This window comes from Oncorhynchus tshawytscha, linkage group LG12 (assembly GCF_018296145.1).
Source record: "Oncorhynchus tshawytscha isolate Ot180627B linkage group LG12, Otsh_v2.0, whole genome shotgun sequence".
NCBI classification, from domain to species: Eukaryota; Metazoa; Chordata; class Actinopteri; order Salmoniformes; family Salmonidae; genus Oncorhynchus; species Oncorhynchus tshawytscha.
In genome coordinates, this window is record NC_056440.1 from 3,304,941 (window position 1) to 3,329,472 (window position 24,532).

The following is a 24,532-nucleotide window of genomic DNA, read 5'->3' on the forward strand; positions in this document are numbered from 1 at the left end:
CGTACCAGGTAGTGATGCAACGGGCCAGGATGCTCTCGATGTTGCAGCTGTAGAACCTTTTGAGGATCTCAGGACCCATGCCAAATCTTTTTAGTTTCCTGAGGGGGAATAGGCTTTGTCATGCCCTCTTCATGACTGTCTTGGTGTGTTTGGATCAATCTAGTTTGTTGTTGATGTGTACACCAAGGAATTTGAAGCTCTCAACCTGCTCCTCTACAGCCCCGTCGATGAGAATGGGGACGTGCTCGGTGCTCCTTTTCCTGTAGTCCACAATCATCTCCTTAGTCTTGGTTACGTTGAGGGATAGGTTGTTATTCTGGCACCACCCGGCCAGGTCTCTGACCTCCTCCCTATAGGCTGTCTCGTCGTTGTCGGTGACCAGGCCTACCACTGTTGTGTCGTCAGCAAACTTAATGATGGTGTTGGAGTCGTGCCTGGCCATGCAGTCGTGGGTGAACAGGGAGTACAGGAGGGGACTGAGCACGCACCCCTGGGGAGCTCCAGTGTTCAGGATCAGCGTGGCAGATGTGTTTCTACCTACCCTTACCACCTGGGGGCGGCCTGTCAGGAAGTCCAGGATCCAGTTGCAGAGGGAGGTGTTTAGTCCCAGTTTCCTTAGCTTAGTGATGAGCTTCGTGGGCACTATGGCGTTGAACGCTGAGCTGTAGTCAATGAACAGCATTCTCACATAGGTGTTCCTTTTGTCCAGGTGGGAAAGGGCAGTGTGGAGTGCAACTCTGTGGATACACGTGGCGTCTCCATCATTAAAACCAATCCAACTCTGTGGATACACGTGGCGTCTCCATTATTAACCAATCCAACTCTGTGCATACACGTGGCGTCTCCATCATTAACCAATCCAACTCTGTGGATACACGTGGCGTCTCCATCATTAACCAATCCAGCTCTGTGGATACACATGGCGTCTCCATCATTAACCAATCCAACTCTGTGGATACACGTGGCGTCTCCATCATTAACCAATCCAACTCTGTGGATACACGTGGCGTGTCCATCATTAACCAATCCAACTCTGTGGATACACGTGGCGTCTCCATCATTAACCAATCCAGCTCTGTGGATACACGTGGCGTCTCCATCATTAACCAATCCAACTCTGTGGATACACGTGGCGTCTCCATCATTAACCAATCCAACTCTGTGGATACACGTGGCGTCTCCATCATTAACCAATCCAACTCTGTGGATACACGTGGCGTCTCCATCATTAACCAATCCAACTCTGTGGATACACATGGAGTCTATTTTGGTTTGGTCAGGGCGTGAGTTGGGGTGGGTATTCTATGTTCTATGTTGTGTAGTTCTATGTTTTTGTTGTGTAGTTCTATGTTTTTGTTGTGTAGTTCTATGTTTTTAGTTCTATGTTTTTTTATGTTTTTTTTTCTCAATCAGGGACAGCTGTCTATCGTTGTCTCTGATTGAGAACCATACTTAGGCAGCCCTTTTTCCCACCTGTGTTTGTGGGAAGTTTACTTTGTTTAGGGCACATAGCCTTTAGCTTCACGGTTTGTTTTGTAGTGTTTATTGTTTTGTTCAGCGTTTTTTTTCCAATTAAAAAGAGAAATGTACTCTCACCACTCTGCACCTTGGTCCTCTTCCTTTAACGGCCGTGACAGCCACAGTAGATTTTTTTTACATCGATCATAAGTAGTTGTTCCAATACATCAAAGAGAGACAAAGAGAGACAGAGAGAGAGGGACAGATAGACACATACACAGAGACTGGGAGAATGAGAAACAGAGAGAGAGAGAGACACAGAGAGAGACAGAGAGAGAGGGACAAGATAGACACACACATAGAGACTGAGAGAGTGAGAAACAGAGAGAGAGAGACAGAGAGAGAGGGACAGATAGACACACGCATAGAGACTGAGAGCGTGAGAAACAGAGAGACAGACAGAGAGAGACACACACAGAGAGAAAGAGAGAGAGAGATTGAGACAGAAGCACAGAGAGTGACACACACACACAGAGGACTGTTGTGTTCCTCTCTCGGCATGCCTCATTAAAGGGTGCTGCAGGAGCAGGAGCACTGAGATGAAGAGTGTCCCTCTTTCTGGGAGCGGGAGGATATTCCAGGAGCCATGAGGCGCTGCGCTAGCCCCCCCCGACCAGCCACCCCGACCCTCCACTATAGTGACAGAGCTGTGGGAATGTTCCAGCAGACGCTGGATTTATCCCAAATATAACCCTATTCCCTAAACAGTGCACTACTTCTGACCAAAGCCTTATGGACCCAGGTCAACAGTAGTGCACTGTACAGGGGATAGGCTGCCATTTGGTACTCAGTGTCTTAATGTGCCCTATTGACCATGGCTAGTCGACGCCGGGACACTCTGACAAGTTATTTCCAAACCCTCCGACTCGCCTTGTTGTTTGTTTGTCTGTTTGTTGTTTATTTTAAAAACCCTAACATTTCATGGTTACCAGACAGGTTTTCTGTGGATATTTGGGTGACGGCTGAGGGCTGTAGGGTCTGTACTGTAGGGTCTGTATCTACTGTAGGGTCTGTATCTACTGAATCTACTGTATCTACTGTAGGGTCTGTATCTACTGTAGGGTCTGTATCTACTGAATCTACTGTATCTACTGTAGGGTCTGTATCTACTGAATCTACTGTAGGGTCGTGTATCTACTGTAGGGTCTGTATCTACTGTAGGGTCTGTATCTACTGAATCTACTGTATCTACTGTAGGGTCTGTATCTACTGTATCGACTGTAGGGTCTGTATCTACTGTAGGGTCTGTATATACTGTATCTACTATAAGGTCTGTATCTACTGTAGGGTCTGCATCTACTGTAGGGTCTGTATCTACTGTATCTACTGTAGGGTCTGTATCTACTGTAGGGTCTGTATCTACTGTATCTACTGTAGGGACTGTATCTACTGTAGGGTCTGTATCTACTATAAGGTCTGTATCTACTGTAGGGTCTGTATCTACTGTAAGGTCTGTATCTACTGTAAGGTCTGTATCTACTGTAGGGTCTGTGTCTACTGTAGGGACTGTATCTACTGTAGGGTCTGTATCTACTGTATCTACTGTAAGGTCTGTATCTACTATAAGGTCTGTATCTACTGTAGGGGCTGTATCTACTGTAGGGGCTGTATCTACTGTAGGGGCTGTATCTACTGTAAGGTCTGTATCTACTGTATCTACTGTAGGGTCTGTATCTACTGTATCTACTGTATCTACTGTAGGGTCTGTATCTACTGTATCTACTGTAGGGTCTGTATCTACTGTATCTACTGTATATACTGTAGGGTCTGTATCTACTGTAGGGTCTGTATCTACAGTATCTACTGTAGGGTATGTATCTACTGTAGGGTCTGTATCTACTGTAAGGTCTGTATCTACTGTATCTACTGTAGGGTCTGTATCTACTGTAGGGTCTGTATCTACTGTATCTACTGTATCTACTGTATCTACTGTAGGGTCTGTATCTACTGTAGGGTCTGTATCTACAGTATCTACTGTAGGGTCTGTATCTACTGTTGGGTCTGTATCTACTGTAGGGTCTGTATCTATTGTATCTACTGTAGGGACTGTATCTACTGTAGGGTCTGTATCTACTGCATCTACTGTAGGGTCTGCATCTACTGTAGGGTCTGTATCTACTGTAGGGTCTGTATCTACTGTAAGGTCTGTATCTACTGTATCTACTGTAAGGTCTGTATCTACTGTATCTACTGTAGGGACTGTATCTACTGTAGGGTCTGTATCTACTGCATCTACTGTAGGGTCTGTATCTACTGTAGGGTCTGTATCTACTGTAGGCATTCTCACATAGGTGTTTTTTTCAACCAATCCAACTCTGTTTTCTGTATCTACAGTATCTACTGTAGGGTCTGTATATACTGTAGGGTCTTTATCTACTGTAAGGTCTGTATCTACTGTATCTACTGTAGGGTCTGTATCTACTGTATGTACTGTAGGGTCTGTATCTACTGTAGGGTCTGTATCTACTGTAGGGTCTGTATCTACTGTATCTACTGTAGGGTCTGCATCTACTGTAGGGTCTGCATCTACTGTAGGGTCTGTATCTACTGTAGGGTCTGTATCTACTGTTGGGTCTGTATCTACTGTAGGGTCTGTATCTACTGTAAGGTCTGTATCTACTGTATCTACTGTAGGGTCTGTATCTACTGTATCTACTGTAGGGTCTGTATCTACTGTAGGGTCTGTATCTACTGTAGGGTCTGTATTTACTGTATCTACTGTAGGGTCTGCATCTACTGTAGGGTCTGCATCTACTGTAGGGTCTGTATCTACTGTAGGGTCTGTATCTACTGTAGGGTCTGTATCTACTGTATCTACTGTAGGGACTGTATCTACTGTAGGGTCTGTATCTACTGCATCTACTGTAGGGTCTGCATCTACTGTAGGGTCTGTATCTACTGTAGGGTCTGTATCTACTGTATCTACTGTAGGGTCTGTATCTACTGTAGGGTCTGTATCTACTGTATCTACTGTAGGGACTGTATCTACTGTATCTACTGTAAGGTCTGTATCTACTGTAGGGTCTGTATCTACTGTAGGGTCTGTATCTACTGTATGGTCTGTATCTACTGTATCTACTGTATCTACTGTAGGGTCTGTATCTACTGTAGGGTCTGTATCTACTGTATCTACTGTAGGGTCTGTATCTACTGTATCTACTGTATCTACTGTAGGGTCTGTATCTACTGTAGGGTCTGTATCTACTGTATCTACTGTAGGGTCTGTGTTTACTGTAGGGTCTGTATCTACTGTAGGGTCTGTATCTACTGTAGGGTCTGTATCTACTGTATCTACTGTAGGGTCTGTATCTACTGTAGGGTCTGTATCTACTGTATCTACTGTAGGGTCTGTGTTTACTGTAGGCTCTATCTACTGTATCTACTGTAGGGTCTGTGTCTACTGTAGGGTCTGTGTCTACTGTAGGGTCTGTATCTACTGTCTCTACTGTAGGGTCTGTATCTACTGTATCTACTGTAGGGTCTGTACTGTAGGGTCTGTATCTACTGTAGGGTCTGTATCTACAGTATCTACTGTAGGGTCTGTATATACTGTAGGGTCTTTATCTACTGTAAGGTCTGTATCTACTGTATCTACTGTAGGGTCTGTATCTACTGTATCTACTGTAGGGTCTGTATCTACTGTAGGGTCTGTATCTACTGTAGGGTCTGTATCTACTGTATCTACTGTAGGGTCTGCATCTACTGTAGGGTCTGCATCTACTGTAGGGTCTGTATCTACTGTAGGGTCTGTATCTACTGTTGGGTCTGTATCTACTGTAGGGTCTGTATCTACTGTAAGGTCTGTATCTACTGTATCTACTGTAGGGTCTGTATCTACTGTATCTACTGTAGGGTCTGTATCTACTGTAGGGTCTGTATCTACTGTAGGGTCTGTATCTACTGTATCTACTGTAGGGTCTGCATCTACTGTAGGGTCTGTATCTACTGTAGGGTCTGTATCTACTGTTGGGTCTGTATCTACTGTAGGGTCTGTATCTACTGTATCTACTGTAGGGACTGTATCTACTGTAGGGTCTGTATCTACTGCATCTACTGTAGGGTCTGCATCTACTGTAGGGTCTGTATCTACTGTAGGGTCTGTATCTACTGTAGGGTCTGTATCTACTGTATCTACTGTAAGGTCTGTATCTACTGTATCTACTGTATCTACTGTAGGGTCTGTATCTACTGTAGGGTCTGTATCTACAGTATCTACTGTAGGGTCTGTATATACTGTAGGGTCTTTATCTACTGTAAGATCTGTATCTACTGTATCTACTGTAGGGTCTGTATCTACTGTATCTACTGTAGGGTCTGTATCTACTGTAGGGTCTGTATCTACTGTAGGGTCTGTATCTACTGTATCTACTGTAGGGTCTGCATCTACTGTAGGGTCTGTATCTACTGTAGGGTCTGTATCTACTGTATCTACTGTAGGGACTGTATCTACTGTATCTACTGTAAGGTCTGTATCTACTGTAGGGTCTGTATCTACTGTAGGGTCTGTATCTACTGTATGGTCTGTATCTACTGTATCTACTGTATCTACTGTAGGGTCTGTATCTACTGTAGGGTCTGTATCTACTGTATCTACTGTAGGGTCTGTATCTACTGTATCTACTGTATCTACTGTAGGGTCTGTATCTACTGTAGGGTCTGTATCTACTGTATCTACTGTAGGGTCTGTGTTTACTGTAGGGTCTGTATCTACTGTAGGGTCTGTATCTACTGTAGGGTCTGTATCTACTGTATCTACTGTATCTACTGTAGGGTCTGTATCTACTGTAGGGTCTGTATCTACTGTATCTACTGTAGGGTCTGTGTTTACTGTAGGCTCTATCTACTGTATCTACTGTAGGTTATGTGTCTACTGTAGGGTCTGTGTCTACTGTAGGGTCTGTATCTACTGTCTCTACTGTAGGGTCTGTATCTACTGTATCTACTGTAGGGTCTGTATCTACTGTATCTACTGTATCTACTGTATCTACTGTAGGGTCTGTATCTACTGTAGGGTCTGTATCTACTGTATCTACTGTATCTACTGTAAGGTCTGTATCTACTGTCGGTTCTGTATCTACTGTAGGGTCTGCATCTACTGTATCTACTGTAGGGTCTGTATCTACTGTATCTACTGTATCTACTGTAGGGTCTGTATCTACTGTATCTACTGTAGGGTCTGTATCTACTGTATCTACTGTAGGGTCTGTATCTACTGTATCTACTGTAAGGTCTGTATCTACTGTAGGGTCTGTATCTACTGTAGGGTCTGTATCTACTGTATCTACTGTAGGGTCTGTATCTACTGTATCTACTGTAGGGTCTGTATCTACTGTATCTACTGTATCTACTGTAGGGTCTGTATCTACTGTATCTACTGTAGGGTCTGTATCTACTGTCTCTACAGTAGGGTCTGTATCTACTCTAGGTTCTGTATCTACTGTATCTACTGTATGGTCTGTATCTACTGTATCTACTGTAGGGTCTGTACTCTAGGGTCTGTATCTACTGTAGGTTCTGTATCTACTGTAGGGTCTGTATCTACTGTATCTACTGTAGGGTCTGTATCTACTGTAGGGTCTGTATCTACTGTAGGGTCTGTATCTACTGTATCTACTGTAGGGTCTGTATCTACTGTATCTACTGTAGGGTCTGTATCTACTGTAGGGTCTGTATCTACTGTATCTACTGTAGGGTCTGTATCTACTGTATCTACTGTAGGGTCTGTATCTACTGTAGGGTCTGTATCTACTGTATCTACTGTATCTACTGTAGGGTCTGTATCTACTGTATCTACTGTAGGGACTGTATCTACTGTAGGGTCTGTATCTACTGTATCTACTGTAAGGTCTGTATCTACTGTATCTACTGTATCTACTGTACGGTCTGTATCTACTGTAGGGTCTGTATCTACTGTATCTACTGTAGGGACTGTATCTACTGTAGGGTCTGTATCTACTGTATCTACTGTAGGGTCTGTATCTACTGTATCTACTGTATCTACTGTAAGGTCTGTATCTACTGTAGGGTCTGTATCTACTGTATCTACTGTAGGGTCTGTATCTACTGTATCTACTGTAGGGTCTGTATCTACTGTAGGGTCTGTATCTACTGTATCTACTGTAGGGTCTGTATCTACTGTAGGGTCTGTATCTACTGTATCTACTGTAGGGTCTGTATCTACTGTATCTACTGTATCTACTGTAGGGTCTGTATCTACTGTAAGGTCTGTATCTACTGTATCTACTGTAGGGTCTGTATCTACTGTATCTACTGTAGGGTCTGTATCTACTGTATCTACTGTATCTACTGTAGGGTCTGTATCTACTGTAGGGTCTGTATCTACTGTCTCTACTGTAGGGTCTGTATCTACTGTAGGGTCTGTATCTACTGTATCTACTGTATGGTCTGTATCTACTGTATCTACTGTAGGGTCTGTATCTACTGTAAGGTCTGTATCTACTGTAGGTTCTGTATCTACTGTAGGGTCTGTATCTACTGTATCTACTGTAGGGTCTGTATCTACTGTATCTACTGTATCTACTGTAGGGTCTGTATCTACTGTATCTACTGTAGGGTCTGTATCTACTGTATCTACTGTAGGGTCTGTATCTACTGTATCTACTGTAAGGTCTGTATCTACTGTAGGGTCTGTATCTACTGTAGGGTCTGTATCTACTGTAGGGTCTGTATCTACTCTATCTACTGTAGGGTCTGTATCTACTGTATCTACTGTATCTACTGTAGGGTCTGTATCTACTGTAGGGTCTGTATCTACTGTCTCTACTGTAGGGTCTGTATCTACTGTAGGGTCTGTATCTACTGTATCTACTGTATGGTCTGTATCTACTGTATCTACTGTAGGGTCTGTACTCTAGGGTCTGTATCTACTGTAAGGTCTGTATCTACTGTAGGTTCTGTATCTACTGTAGGGTCTGTATCTACTGTATCTACTGTAGGGTCTGTATCTACTGTATCTACTGTAGGGTCTGTATCTACTGTATCTACTGTAGGGTCTGTATCTACTGTATCTACTGTAGGGTCTGTATCTACTGTATCTACTGTAGGGTCTGTATCTACTGTAGGGTTACTTAGCCGTACGTCTCCAGGGGAAGAGTTCAATTAAATTAAATTAAAATCCAATTTTAAAAAATTGTCACATGCGCCAAATACAACAGGTGTAGAACTTCTAGTGAAATTCGTACCTACAAGCCCTTAACCAACAGGGAGTTTAAAAACAACATGTTGTTAAGAAACTATTTACTGAAATAAACTGAAGTAGAAAATAAAAAATAAAAAAGAAGAAAATAAGAAAATAACTCATAATGAAAGAGCAACAATTAAATAACAGTAGTGAGGCTATATGGAGGGGTTACCGGTGCAGAGTCAATGTTAGGCGGCACAGGTTAGACGAGATAATTGTTGTAATATGTACACGTAGAAAGAGATTCTAGGTGTATACACATATCTCCCTCTTACTTGTTCTTCAACATGATCCTCTACTGGAAGTACGTAGCTTCACTTTGTAGTTCTGACTGACATGATCACCAGCCTAATGCTCTGAAGACTTTGTAGGAGACACATACCTCTAGCTGTGACATCCTTTCCCGTCATTATCACCGGGTTGTTCCTAGTGATATCACCTGGTTGTTCCTAGTGATATCACCTGGTTGTTCCTGGTGATATCACCTGGTTGTTCCTAGTGGTATCACCTGGTTGTTCCTAGTGATATCACCTGGTTGTTCCTGGTGATATCACCTGGTTGTTCCTAGTGATATCACCTGGTTGTTCCTAGTGATATCACCTGGTTGTTCCTAGTGATATCACCTGGTTGTTCCTGGTGATATCACCTGGTTGTTCCTAGTGATATCACCTGGTTGTTCCTGGTGATAGCACCTGGTTGTTCCTAGTGATATCACCGGGTTGTTCCTAGTGATACCACTAATATCACCTGGTTGTTCCTAGTGATATCACCTGGTTGTTCCTAGTGATATCACCTGGTTGTTCCTAGTGATATCACCTGGTTGTTCCTGGTGATATCACCTGGTTGTTCCTGGTGATATCACCTGGTTGTTCCTAGTGATATCACCTGGTTGTTCCTAGTGATATCACCTGGTTGTTCCTAGTGATATCACCTGGTTGTTCCTAGTGATATCACCGGGTTGATATCACCTGGTTGTTCCTGGTGATATCACCTGGTTGTTCCTAGTGATATCACCTGGTTGTTCCTAGTGATACCACTAATATCACCTGGTTGTTCCTAGTGATATCACCTGGTTGTTCCTAGTGATATCACCTGGTTGTTCCTAGTGATATCACCTGGTTGTTCCTGGTGATAGCACCTGTTTGTTCCTGGTGATAGCACCTGGTTGTTCCTAGTGATATCACCTGTTTGTTCCTAGTGATATCACCTGGTTGTTCCTAGTGGTATCACCTGGTTGTTCCTGGTGATATCACCTGGTTGTTCCTAGTGATATCACCGGGTTCTTCCTGGTTATATCACTTGGTTGTTCCTGGTGATATCACCTGGTTGTTCCTGGTCATATCACCTGGTTGTTCCTAGTGATATCACCTGGTTGTTCCTAGTGATATCACCTGGTTGTTCCTAGTGATATCACCTGGTTGTTCCTAGTGATATCACAGGGTTGTTCCTAGTGATATCACCTGGTTGTTCCTGGTGATATCACCTGGTTGTTCCTAGTGATATCACAGGGTTGTTCCTAGTGATATCACCTGGTTGTTCCTGGTGATATCACCTGGTTGTTCCTGGTGATATCACCTGGTTGTTCCTAGTGATATCACCTGGTTGTTCCTAGTGATATCACCTTGTTGTTCATCGTGATATCACCTGGTTGTTCCTAGTTACATCACCTTGTTGTTCAGTCTGTGTTGTAGTAGTGCTCTGTATGGGTCCAAATGAAATATGATTAAAGAGATTACCTGTGATTATTATTTATCTTTCAGTGGTAATCTTATGCAATGTTCCACCCTCTACCTGGAAAATCTGTGATGGCAAACTGCTTTTCAAAACCGACGTGTAATGTATTTAATTGGAAGGGCATTGGCCTCTACTATCCTCTCTGGTTGAGTGCCGGGCTAGGAGAGTACTCTAAGTAATTGGGCACTTCTGAAATCAGCCACAAAGACTCAAGTGGGCACAACACTTTTCTGTGTGTTTGTGTGTGTGTCTGTTTGTGTGTGTGTGTATGTGTGTCACATTTTTTTTTAGGTGCAAAACATTACCTAATTGTGTGTTTAATCATTTTTTCTAACAGTTGAAAGAGTATGGAGTGGTGCTTTCTATCCCTCCTACGGTAACTGGACACTTGATCAGTTAAACATGTTTCAGCCATAAATTCTCCTATAGGGTGTCTTTTTGGGACACATCATATTAAAGAAATCCAGGACATTTTTCCTATTTATACTACTCCCCTATTCTCTATGTAGTGCACTACTTTATACTACAGCCCTATTCTCTATTTATACTACTGCCCTATTCCCTATATAGTGCACTATTTTATACTACAGCCCTATTCTCTATTTATACTACTGCCCTATTGCCTGTAGAGTGCACTACTTTATACTACTGCCCTATGCTCTATATAGTGCACTACGCTATACTACTTCCCTATTCTGTATATAGTGCACTACTTTATACTACAGCCCTATTCTCTATTTATACTATGGCCCTATTCCCTATATAGTGCACTACTTTATACTACTGCCCTGGTATAAAGTGCATTTGGAAAGAATTCAGACCCCTTGACTTTTTAAATGTTTTGTTATGTTACAGGCTTATTCTAAAATGTATCAATCTACACACAATACCCATAATGACATCACAATATCCCATAATGAGATCACAATACCCCATAATGACATCACAATACCCAATAACGATATCACAATACCCCATAATGACATCACAATATCCCATAATGAGATCACAATACCCCATAATGACATCACAATACCCAATAACGACATCACAATACCCCATAATGACATCACAATACCCCATAATGACATCACAATACCCCATAATGACATCACAATACCCCATAATGACATCACAATACCCCATAATGACATCACAATACCCCATAATGACATCACAATACCCAATAACGATATCAATAATGACATCACAATACCCCATAATGACATCACAATACCCCATAATATCACCCATAATGACTCACAGTACCCCATATTGACATCACAATACCCCATAATGATATCACAATATCCCATAATGACTCACAATACCCCATAATGACATCACAATACCCCATAATGACATCACAATACCCCATAATGACTCACAATACCCCATAATGACTCACAATACCCCATAATGACTCACAATACCCCATAATGACATCACAATACCCCATAATGACATCACAATACCCCATAATGACATCACAATACCCCATAATGACATCACAATACCTGTTTAATAACTGTTTTTTAGAACATTTTCCAAATCTATTACAAAAGTGAAATATCACATTTACATAAGTATTCAGACCCTTTACTCTGCACTTTGTTGAAGCACCTTTGGCAGCGATAACAGCCTCGAGTCTTCTTGGGTATGATTACGTCATCATGGTAACCAACCTTGTTTAAAATAGGTTGAATTTGTACCTGTGAAACAACGTCAGACCTTCAACGTTATGTCCACTATCAGAAAAATGTCAATAAACTGGGCCGCATCTCCTACTAGACAGTTAATCTGCTATTAACTAACTATTCTTTGGTCTCCCATCCAGGGTTAAAACAAGCCCAGCCCTGCTTAGCTTTGATATTTGTAAATTGCCTAAGAAATGATGTGTTGGATTCACTTCTCCAACTAAAGTTAAGGATTAAGCCAGTAGCTCAGGTGAAACTGTCCAAGCATTAGATACATCTATTTTAACATTTGACATTTGACATTTGGTTCCGTTGTCAACCAAACAATTCAATATTACTTTTGCAATCCAATAATTGGTTGAACTTTAATGCTATTTTACAAACTAATGTAACAGTATTTTTTCATGGCCTCATTTTGAGGTTACTGTAACTATACGTTTCTTCAATCATAAAATGTTCAATATAGAAGGCAAAGGTCGCAGGTCTGTACAAATCTTCACATTTTCTATAATAATCTGACCAACAGCATCGATCACTTACTTACACAATGTATTTTTATGTAATCTCACCAGCAATCCAGGTCATTTGACTGTTCGAGATTCAACAACCTTCTGGCTGTGTTTTTGAGTAGGTGAATAAAAGTTGAAAATCTCATTGATCAATGTCTCAACCAAAAATGTGCCACATTTCCACGTTGAAATGACCGGATGTGCCCAGTGGGATGCTCCATTTCCACGTTGAAATGACCGGATGTGCCCAGTGGGATGCTCCATTTCCACGTTGAAATGACTGGATGTGCCCAGTGGGATGCTCCATTTCCACGTTGAAATGACCGGATGTGCCCAGTGGGATGCTACATTTCCTCTCCAGCTTTAAGAAAAAAGTCATTTGTCAATTGTATTGTGAACATTATTTTCTAAAACAGTCTTCTTTGTATGTAGTTGAAGTCTTGTTGAAATGGGTTGAGGAGTCAAACTGGTTCATGTATTCTAGTCTTGTTGAAATGGGTTGAGGTGTCAAACTGGTTCATGTCTTCTAGTCTTGTTGAAATGGGTTGAGGTGTCAAACTGGTTCATGTCTTCTAGTCTTGTTGAAATGGGTTGAGGAGTCAAACTGGTTCATCTCTTCTAGTCTTGTTGAAATGGGTTGAGGTGTCAAACTGGTTCATGGCTTCTAGTTTTGTTGAAATGGGTTGAGGAGTCAAACTGGTTCATGTATTCTAGTCTTGTTTAAATGGGTTGAGGTGTCAAACTGGTTCATGTCTTCTAGTCTTGTTGAAATGGGTTGAGGTGTCAAACTGGTTCATGTCTTCTAGTCTTGTTGAAATGGGTTGAGGAGTCAAACTGGTTCATGTATTCTAGTCTTGTTGAAATGGGTTGAGGTGTCAAACTGGTTCATGTCTTCTAGTCTTGTTGAAATGGGTTGAGGTGTCAAACTGGTTCATGTCTTCTAGTCTTGTTGAAATGGGTTGAGGAGTCAAACTGGTTCATGTATTCTAGTCTTGTTGAAATGGGTTGAGGAGTCAAACTGGTTCATGTCTTCTAGTCTTGTTGAAACTGGTTGAGGAGTAACACTGGTTCATGTCTTCTAGTCTTGTTGAAATGGGTTGAGGTATAACACTGGTTCCTTCATGTTGATCTCTTCCAGTTGTTATCATATGTGCGGGAGCTGACATCGTCCGAGACATCATGCTAGCTGCTCATCGACGGAGGCTCACTAATGGCAGCTACATCTTCTTCAACATCGAACTCTTCAACTCCACATCTTATGGTAACACTACTCCTAGCCCTACATATACACTGAACTAAAATATAAATGCAACTAATTCAAGTGTTGTTCCCATGTTTCATAAGCTGGAAATAAATATATTATATCCATACGCAAAACAAATCAAATGTTTGCACAAAATTGTTTACATCCCTGTTAGTGAGTATTTCTAATTTGCCAAGATAATCCATTCACCTGACAGGTGTGTCATATCAAGAAGCTGATAAAACAGCATGATCATTACACAGGTGCACCTTGTGCTGGGGACAAAAAAAAGTCTATCAGAGCTTCTGCCAGAGAATTGAATGTTCATTTCTCTACCATACCAACGTTGTTTTAGAGATTTTGGCTGAACGTCCAGCCAGCCTCACAACCGCAGACCACGTACGTGTATGGCGTCGTGTGGGTGAGTGGTTTGTTGATGTCAACGTTGTGAACAGAGTGCCTCATGGGGGTGGTGGGGTTATGGGCAGGCATAAGCTACGAACAGTGAACGCAATTGCATTTTATCGATGGCAATTTGAATGCACAGAGATACCGTGATGAGATCCTGAGGCCCATTGTCGTGCCATTCATCCACCACCATCACCTCATTTTTCAGCATGAGACCATGTTGCAAAGGATCTGTACACAATTCCTGGCAGCTGAGAATGTCCCAGTTCTTCCATGACCTGCATACTCACCAGATATGTCAACCATTGAGCATGTTTGGGACGCTCTGGATTGACGTTTACGACAGCGTGTTCCAGTTCCCGCCAATATCCATCAACTTCTCACAGCCATTGAAGAGGAGTGGGACAACATTCCACAGGCCACAATCAACAGCCTGATCAACTCTATGTGAAGGAGATGTGACTCGCTGCATGAGGCAAATGGTGGTCACACCAGATACTTATTGGTTTTCTGATCCACGCCCCTACTTTTTTTTTTAAAGGTATCTGTGACCAACAGATGCATATCTGTATTCCCAGTCATGTGAAATTCATAGATAATTATGTTTTATTTTACCTTTATTTAACTAGGCAAGTCAGTTTCTTATTTACAATGACGGCCTACCCCAGCCAAACCCTAACACAGACAACGCTGGGTCAATTGTGCGCTGCGCTATGGGACTCCCGATCGGTTGTGATAAAATTGGTTTTTCAACCACTCCACAAATTTCCTGTTAACAAACTATAGTTTTGGCAAGTCGGTTAAGACTTGCATGACACAAGTAATTCTTCCAACAATTGTTTACAGATAGATTATTTCACTTATAATTCACTGTATCACAATTCCAGTGGGTCAGAAGTTTGCATACACTAAGTTGACTGTACCTTTAAACAGCTTGGAAAATTCCAGAAAATTATGTCATGGCTTTAGAAGCTTCTGATAAATGATGTCAATTAGCCTGAGTCAATTGGAGGTGTACCTGTGGATGTATTTCAAGGCCTACCTTCCAACTCCGTGCCTCTTTGCTTGACCTCCACAAGTCTGGTTCATCCTTGGGAGCAATTTCCAAACACCTGAAGGTACCACGTTCATCTGTACAAACAATAGTACGCAAGTATAAACACCATGGGACCACGTAGCAGTCATACTGCTCAGGAAGGAGACGCGTTCTGTCTCCTAGAGATGAACGTACTTTGGTGTGAAAAGTGCAAATCAATCCCAGAACAACAGCAAAGGACCTTGTGAAGATGCTGGAGGAAACAGGTACAAAAGTATCTATATCCACAGTAAAATGAGTCCTATAATCGACATAACCTGAAAGGCTGTTCAGCAAGGAAGAAGCCACTGCTCCAAAACCGCCATTAAAAAGCCAGACTACGGTTTGCAACTGCACATGGGGACAAAGATCGTACTTTTGGAAAAACGTCCTCTGGTCTGATGAAACAAAAATATAACTGTTTGGCCATAATGACCATCGTTATGTTTGGAGGAAAAAAGGGGAGGCTTGCAAGCTGAAGAACACCATCCCAACCGTGAAGCACGGGAGTGGCAGCATCATGTTGTGGGGGTGCTTTGCTGCAGGAGGGACTGGTGCACTTCACAAAATAGATAGCATCATGAGGAGAAAAATTATGTGGATATATTGAAGTAACATCTCAAGACATCAGTCAGGAAGTTAAAGCTTGGTCTCAATTGGGTCTTCCAAATGGACAATGACCCCAAGCAGACTTCCAAAGCTGTGGCAAAACGGCTTAAGGACAACAATGTCAAGGTATTGGAGTGGCCATCACAAAGCCTTGACCTCAATCCTATAGAACATTTGTGGGTAGAACTGAAAAAGCATGTGCGAGCAAGGAGGCCTACAAACCTGACTCAGTTACACCAGCTCTGTCAGGAGGAATGGGCCAAAATTCACCCAACTTATTGTGGGAAGCTTGTGGAAGGCTACCCCAAACATTTGACCCAAGTTAAACAATTTAGAGGCAATGCTACCAAATACTAATTGAGTATGTAAACTTCTGACCCACTGGGAATTTGATGAAAGAAACAAAACCTGAAATAAAACACTCTCTCTACTATTATTCTGATATTTCAAAATAAAGTGGTGATCCTAACTGACCTAAAACAGGGAATTTTTGCTTGGATTAAAGGTCAGGAATTGTGAAAAACTGAGTTTAAATGTATTTTGCTAAGGTGTATGTAAACCTCTGACTTCAACTGTACACAGTGATGGTGGGGTGGCAGGTAGCCTAGCGGTTAGAGCGTTGGGTCAATAATCAAAATGTTTGCTGGTTCAAATTCCCGAGCTGATACAATATACAGTGCCTTGCGAAAGTATTTGGCCCCCTTGAACTTTGCGACCTTTTTCCACATTTCAGGCTTCAAACATAAAGATATAAAACTGTATTTTTTGTGAAGAATCAACAACAAGTGGGACACAATCATGAAGTGGAACGACATTTATTGGATATTTCAAACTTTTTTAACAAATCAAAAACTGAAAAATTGGGCGTGCAAAATTATTCAGCCCCCTTAAGTTAATACTTTGTAGCGTCACCTTTTGCTGTGATTACAGCTGTAAGTCGCTTGGGGTATGTCTCTATCAGTTTTGCATATCGAGAGACTGAAATTTTTTCCCATTCCTCCTTGCAAAACAGCTCGAGCTCAGTGAGGTTGGATGGAGAGCATTTGTGAACAGCAGTTTTCAGTTCTTTCCACAGATTCTCGGTTGGATTCAGGTCTGGACTTTGACTTGGCCATTCTAACACCTGGATATGTTTATTTTTGAACCATTCCATTGTAGATTTTGCTTTATGTTTTGGATCATTGTCTTGTTGGAAGACAAATCTCCGTCCCAGTCTCAGGTCTTTTGCAGACTCCATCAGGTTTTCTTCCAGAATGGTCCTGTATTTGGCTCCATCCATCTTCCCATCAATTTTAACCATCTTCCCTGTACCTGCTGAAGAAAAGCAGGCCCAAACCATGATGCTGCACCACCATGTTTGACAGTGGGGATGGTGTGTTCTGGGTGATGAGCTGTGTTGCTTTTATGCCAAACATAACGTTTTGCATTGTTGCCAAAAAGTTCAATTTTGGTTTCATCTGACCAGAGCACCTTCTTCCACATGTTTGGTGTGTCTACCAGGTGGCTTGTGGCAAACTTTAAACAACACTTTTTATGGATATCTTTAAGAAATGGCTTTCTTCTTGCCACTCTTCCGTAAAGGCCAGATTTGTGCAATATACGACTGATTGTTGTCCTATGGACAGAGTCTCCCCCCTCAGCTGTAGATCTCTGCAGTTCATCCAGAGTGATCATGGGCCTCTTGGCTGCATCTCTGATAAGTCTTCTCCTTGTATGAGCTGAAAGTTTAGAGGGACGGCCAGGTCTTGGTAGATTTGCAGTGGTCTGATACTCCTTCCATTTCAATATTATCGCTTGCACAGTGCTCCTTGGGATGTTTAAAGCTTGGGAAATCTTTTTGTATCAAAATCCAGCTTTAAACTTCTTCACAACAGTATCTCGGACCTGCCTGGTGTGTTCCTTGTTCTTCATGATGCTCTCTGCGCTTTTAACGGACCTCTGAGACTATCACAGTGCAGGTGCATTTATATGGAGACTTGATTACACACAGGTGTATTGTATTTATCATCATTAGTCATTTAGGTCAACATTGGATCATTCAGAGATCCTCACTGAACTTCTGGAGAGAGTTTGCTGCACTGAAAGTAAAGGGGCTGAATAATTTTGCACGCCCAATTTTTACGTTTTTGATTTATTAAAAAAGTTTGAAATATCCAATAAATGTCGTTCCACTTCATGATTGTGTCCCACTTGTTGTTGATTCTTCACAAAAAAATACAGTTTTATATCTTTATATTTGAAGCCTGAAATGTGGCAAAAGGTTGCAAAGTTCAAGGGGGCCGAATACTTTCGCAAGGCACTGTACATCTGTAGCTCCAGACCTGCATACCATGTCCATCTGTAGGTCCAGACCTGCATACCATGTACATCTGTAGGTCCAGACCTGCATACCATGTACATCTGTAGGTCCAGACCTGCATACCATGTACATCTGTAGGTCCAGACCTGCATACATGTACATCTGTAGGTCCAGACCTGCATACCATGTACATCTGTAGGTCCAGACCTGCATACCATATACATCTGTAGGTCCAGACCTGCATACAATGTACATCTGTAGGTCCAGACCTGCATACCATGTACATCTGTAGGTCCAGACCTGCATACCATGTACATCTGTAGGTCCAGACCTGCATACCATATACATCTGTAGGTCCAGTCCTGCATACTATATACATCTGTAGGTCCTGTATACCATGTACATCTGTAGGTCCAGACCTGCATACCATGTACATCTGTAGGTCCAGTCCTGCATACCATGTACATCTGTAGGTCCAGACCTGCATACTATGTACATCTGTAGGACCAGACCTGCATACCATGTACATCTGTAGGTCCAGTCCTGCATACCATGTACATCTGTAGGTCCAGACCTGCATACCATGTACATCTGTAGGTCCAGACCTGCATACCATGTACATCTGTAGGTCCAGACATGCATACCATGTACATATGTAGGTCCAGTCCTGCATACCATGTACATCTGTAGGTCCAGTCCTGCATACCATGTACATCTGTAGGTCCAGTCCTGCATACCATGTACATCTGTAGGTCCAGACCTGCATACCATGTACATCTGTAGGTCCAGACCTGCATACCATGTACATCTGTAGGTCCAGACCTGCATACCATGTACATCTGTAGGTCCAGACCTGCATACATGTACATCTGTAGGTCCAGACCTGCATACCATGTACATCTGTAGGTCCAGACCTGCATACCATGTACATCTGTAGGTCCAGACCTGCATACCATATACATCTGTAGGTCCAGACCTGCATACAATGTACATCTGTAGGTCCAGACCTGCATACCATGTACATCTGTAGGTCCAGACCTGCATACCATGTACATCTGTAGGTCCAGACCTGCATACCATGTACATCTGTAGGTCCAGACCTGCATACCATGTACATCTGTAGGTCCAGACCTGCATACCATGTACATCTGTAGGTCCAGTCCTGCATACCATGTACATCTGTAGGTCCAGTCCTGCATACCATGTACATCTGTAGGTCCAGACCTGCATACCATGTACATCTGTAGGTCCAGTCCTGCATACCATGTACATCTGTAGGTCCAGTCCTGCATACCATGTACATCTGTAGGTCCAGTCCTGCATACCATGTACATCTGTAGGTCCAGACCTGCATACCATGTACATCTGTAGGTCCAGTCCTGCATACCATGTACATCTGTAGGTCCAGACCTGCATACCATGTACATCTGTAGGTCCAGACCTGCATACCATGTACATCTGTAGGTCCAGACCTGCATACCATGTACATCTGTAGGTCCAGTCCTGCATACCATGTACATCTGTAGGTCCAGTCCTGCATACCATGTACATCTGTAGGTCCAGTCCTGCATACCATGTACATCTGTAGGTCCAGACCTGCATACCATGTACATCTGTAGGTCCAGTCCGGCATACCATGTACATCTGTAGGTCCAGTCCTGCATACCATGTACATCTGTAGGTCCAGACCTGCATACCATATACATCTGTAGGTCCTGCATACCATGTACATCTGTAGGTCCAGACCTGCATACCATGTACATCTGTATATTCAGTCCTGCATACCATGTACATCTGTAGGTCCAGACCTGCATACCATGTACATCTGTAGGTCCAGTCCTGCATACCATGTACATCAGTAGGTCCAGACCTGCATACCATGTACATCTGTACGTCCAGACCTGCATACCATGTACATCTGTAGGTCCAGACCTGCATACCATGTACATCTGTAGGTCCAGTCCTGCATACCATGTACATCTGTAGGTCCAGACCTGCATACCATGTACATCTGTAGGTCCAGACCTGCATACCATGTACATCTGTAAGTCCAGACCTGCATACCATGTACATCTGTAGGTCTAGTCCTGCATACCATGTACATCTGTAGGTCCAGACCTGCATACTATATAAATCTCTAGGTCCAGTGTTGCACCGCATGGTGACAGACATTAGTAGATAAACATTTCAACATGTTAGCAATTTCACCACTTTTTTCTCTCTCCTCGTATGGTCTCCTAGGCAACGGCTCGTGGAAGCGAGGGGATAAGCACGACAGTGAGGCGCGACAAGCGTACTCTGCCCTCAACACGGTCACGCTGCTCCGGACGGTCAAACCAGAGTTTGAGAACTTCTCTCTAGAGGTCAAGAGGTCCATTCAGAAGGCTGGCCTACCGGACTGTGACGACTGTGACAACGTACGTAAGTCTACCCTGCCCCGTGTGGCTCCGATGGTAGAGCGTGGTGCTCAGTGCAACGCCACGGTCACTACTGTATGTCTGCAAAAATGTGAAAGAAGATAGACCCTCAGTGAAGACTGTGACTGTGTCCGGGAAAATAGTTTTAGCGAATTGTAGGCCGAATGGCAGGCCGGATGGCAGGCCACAACAGTTAGCCAAGAGTCTTGATCAGCCAAATTGATTGACGTTTATTAGGGTGATCAACTGAATTGATTGACCTTTATTGAGGTGATCAACTGAATTGATTGCCGTTTATTGAGGTGATCAACTGAATTGATTGACGTTTATTGAGGTGATCAACTGAATTGATTGACGTTTATGAAGTGATCAACTGAATTGATCTTTATGAGGTGATCAACTGAATTGATTGACGTTTATTGAGGTGATCAACTGAATTGATTGACGTTTATGAGGTGATCAACTGAATTGATCTTTATGAGGTGATCAACTGAATTGATTGACGTTTATGAGGTGATCAACTGAATTGATTCTTTATGAGGTGATCAACTGAATTGATTGACCTTTATTGAGGTGATCAACTGAATTGATTGACCTTTATTGAGGTGATCAACTGAATTGATTGACGTTTATGAGGTGAGAGACATGACAAGTGGCAGCTTGGTCCTGAGGCTGTGGAAAAGCATATTTTGATCAACATGCCGTTGACTGACTTTACTTCCACTTTCTTAGTTGATATTTTGTCTTGTTGAGGACAGTCCTAATGTGCTGTCTTGTTGAGGACAGTCCTAATGTGTTGTCTTGTTGAGGACAGTCCTAATGTGCTGTCTTGTTGAGGACAGTCCTAATGTGCTGTCTTGTTGAGGACAGTCCTAATGTGTTATCTTGTTGAGGACAGTCCTAATGTGCTGTCTTGTTGAGGACAGTCCTAATGTGCTGTCTTGTTGAGGACAGTCCTAATGTGTTATCTTGTTGAGGACAGTCCTAATGTGCTGTCTTGTTGAGGACAGTCCTAATGTGTTGTCTTGTTGAGGACAGTCCTAATTTGTTGTCTTGTTGAGGACAGTCCTAATGTGCTGTCTTGTTGAGGACAGTCCTAATGTGCTGTCTTGTTGAGGACAGTCCTAATGTGTGGTCTTGTTGAGGACAGTCCTAATGTGGGAACTGGAACACATTGTCGTACACTTCGACCCAGAGCATCCCAAACATGCTCAATGGCTGACATATCTGGTGAGTATGCAGGTCATGGAAGAACTGGGACATTCTCAGCTGCCAGGAATTTCAACATGGTCTCATGCTGGAACATGAAGTGATGGTGGTGGATGAATGGCACGACAATGTGCCTCAGGATCTCATCACGGTATCTCTGTGCATTCAAATTGCCATCGATATAATGCAATTGTGTTCATTGCCCGTAGCTTATGCCTGCCCATACCATAACCCCACAGCCACCATGGGGCACTCTGTTCACAACGTTGGAATCAGCAAACCACGCGCCCACACAATGCGAAACACATGATCTGCAGTTGTGAGGTCGGTTGGACAGACTGCCGATTTCTCTAAAACAATGTTGGAGGCGGCTTATGGTAGAGAAATTAACATAAAATTCTCTGGCAACAGCTTTGGTGGATCTTCCTGAAGTCAGCATGTCAATTGCACTCTCCTTCAAAATTTGAGACATCTGTGGCATTATAGAGTGGCCTTTTATTGTCCCCAACACAAGGTGCACCTGTGTAATGATCATGCTGTTTCATCAGCTTCTTGACATGCCACACCTGTCAGGTGGACTTTTTCTATGTTCCCACTCTTTATACACAACTCCAGTTGAGGTTTAGGTCTTAGAGAACGTTTTTTCAATCCAATACAATGCTTTTCATTTTAGATGTATACTGAACCAATATATAAACGCGAGAATTAAAGTGTTGGTCATTATTTTGGCAAAGGAGAAATACTCACTCAGGGGTGTAAACATATTGCGCACAAATTTGGAGAGAAATAAGCTTTTTTTGTGCGTATGGAACATTTCTGGTATCTTTTATTTCAGCTCATGGAACAACACTTTAAATGTTGCGTTTTATATTTTGGTTCAGTTTATAAAAGGAAAAGCATTCTAACTGGTTCAAAACATTCTCTAAGACATAAACCTCAACATTAAGAGTGGGACCATAGAAAAAGTAGAGGAAGCTTAACTCCTACTGTAGGTATAACATCGGACGGTCAATTATCATGTTCAAGTCATATTGACAAAGTCGTTGTGAAGATGGGGAAGGGTATGTCTGTTATTAAAAAAATAGATGTGCTCCGTTTTTGACACGAATCAACTGCACTAGTGTTTCAGGCTCTGGTCTTGTCCCCATCTTGATTACCGTCTGGTAATAGGGTCAGGTGCAGCATAGAAAGACCTAGAAAAGCTACAGCTGGCTCAAACCAGAGCAGCACGCCTCGCCCTTAACTGCACATATAGAGCTAACATCAACATGCCAGTCTTTCCTGGTTGAGGGATTAACGGCTTCTCTTCTGGTTGTTATTAGAAATATCAGTGTTATTAAAACACCTCAGACATCCATGCCTACAACATGGGTCTCTCAGACAGACAGACAGACAGACAGACAGACAGACAGACAGACAGACAGACAGACAGACAGACAGACAGACAGACAGACAGACAGACAGACAGACAGACAGACAGCAGGCAGGCAGGCAGGCAGGCAGGCAGGCAGGCAGGCTGGCAGGCAGGCAGCAGGTAGTCAGGCAGGCAGGCAGGCAGACAGACAGACAGACAGACAGAGGCAGGCAGGCAGGTAGGCAGGCAGGCAGGCAGGCAGACAGGCAGGCAGGCAGGCAGGCAGGCAGGCAGGCAGGCAGACAGGCAGACAGGCAGACAGACAGGCAGACAGACAGACAGACAGACAGACAGACAGACAGACAGACAGACAGACAGATGCAGGCAGACGGAGACAGACAGACAGACAGACAGACGGAGACAAATAGACAGACAGACAGACAGACAGACAGACAGACAGACAGACAGACAGACAGACAGACAGACAGACAGACAGACAGACAGACAGACAGACAGACAGATTGAGTGTGGACATTCAGTGCTCTGCTTCTGACTAGACAACTTAGTGGACATAATGAAATGACTGCCCCCTCAGAGAGAGACAGAGAAAAATACATCCTTTTGAAATCTCTACAGTTGAAAGGCGGAGCCTCTCACCAGAAAGCCTAATCTCAGTGGATTGCCATATCCCCAATATTTCTATCCAATCACAACCAGTAGGTGGGTGTGTTGCGTTAGAGCTCTGTTATTACATTCACTAACATGACATACAGTACGTTATACAAAGGACCAGGGCTGAATGATTTGTTTTGTGTCAGGAATGAAAACATGAATGGGTCTTGGCCTAAACGTCCAGAAGAGACTGATGAATTTCCAAACACATTCAGCGTTCTGGTTTGAACGTTACTGCACTGTCTGGCCGTTGTTCTCAGAGCTCAAATAAAATATTACAAGAGGGCATTCTTACTGACCTTGTCGTGCGAGAAGCACTCAAAGAAAATCCTGTTCCAATTCATGAAACCTTCAACTAATATAGTAGGAAGATAGACCTATCTATGCCATCAAAGAGTATATTGAAAAGGAATCTATGACGTAGCCATACAGAATGAAACAATGTGTATTGTAGATTCTAGAGGCCATTCTGAGACTGTGTTGCCGTCAAATGATTCATCTGTAGATTCTAGAGGCCATTCTGAGACTGTGTTGCCGTCAAATGATTCATCTGTATATTCTAGAGGCCATTCTGAGACTGTGTTGCC

At 42.8% G+C, this 24,532-nt stretch overlaps 1 protein-coding gene across 2 annotated transcripts in view; it reads left to right on the plus strand.

Moving 5' to 3' along the window:
* Positions 1-24,532, plus strand: part of LOC112239066 (atrial natriuretic peptide receptor 3-like) — a 75,854-nt gene that overhangs the window by 18,104 nt on the left and 33,218 nt on the right. For both annotated transcript variants that reach the window (XM_042331202.1, XM_042331203.1), the window contains exons 2-3: positions 13,798-13,920; positions 20,535-20,710. In XM_042331202.1, coding sequence (XP_042187136.1) covers positions 13,798-13,920; positions 20,535-20,710 — 299 coding nt within the window. The remainder of the gene's footprint in view (positions 1-13,797; positions 13,921-20,534; positions 20,711-24,532) is intronic.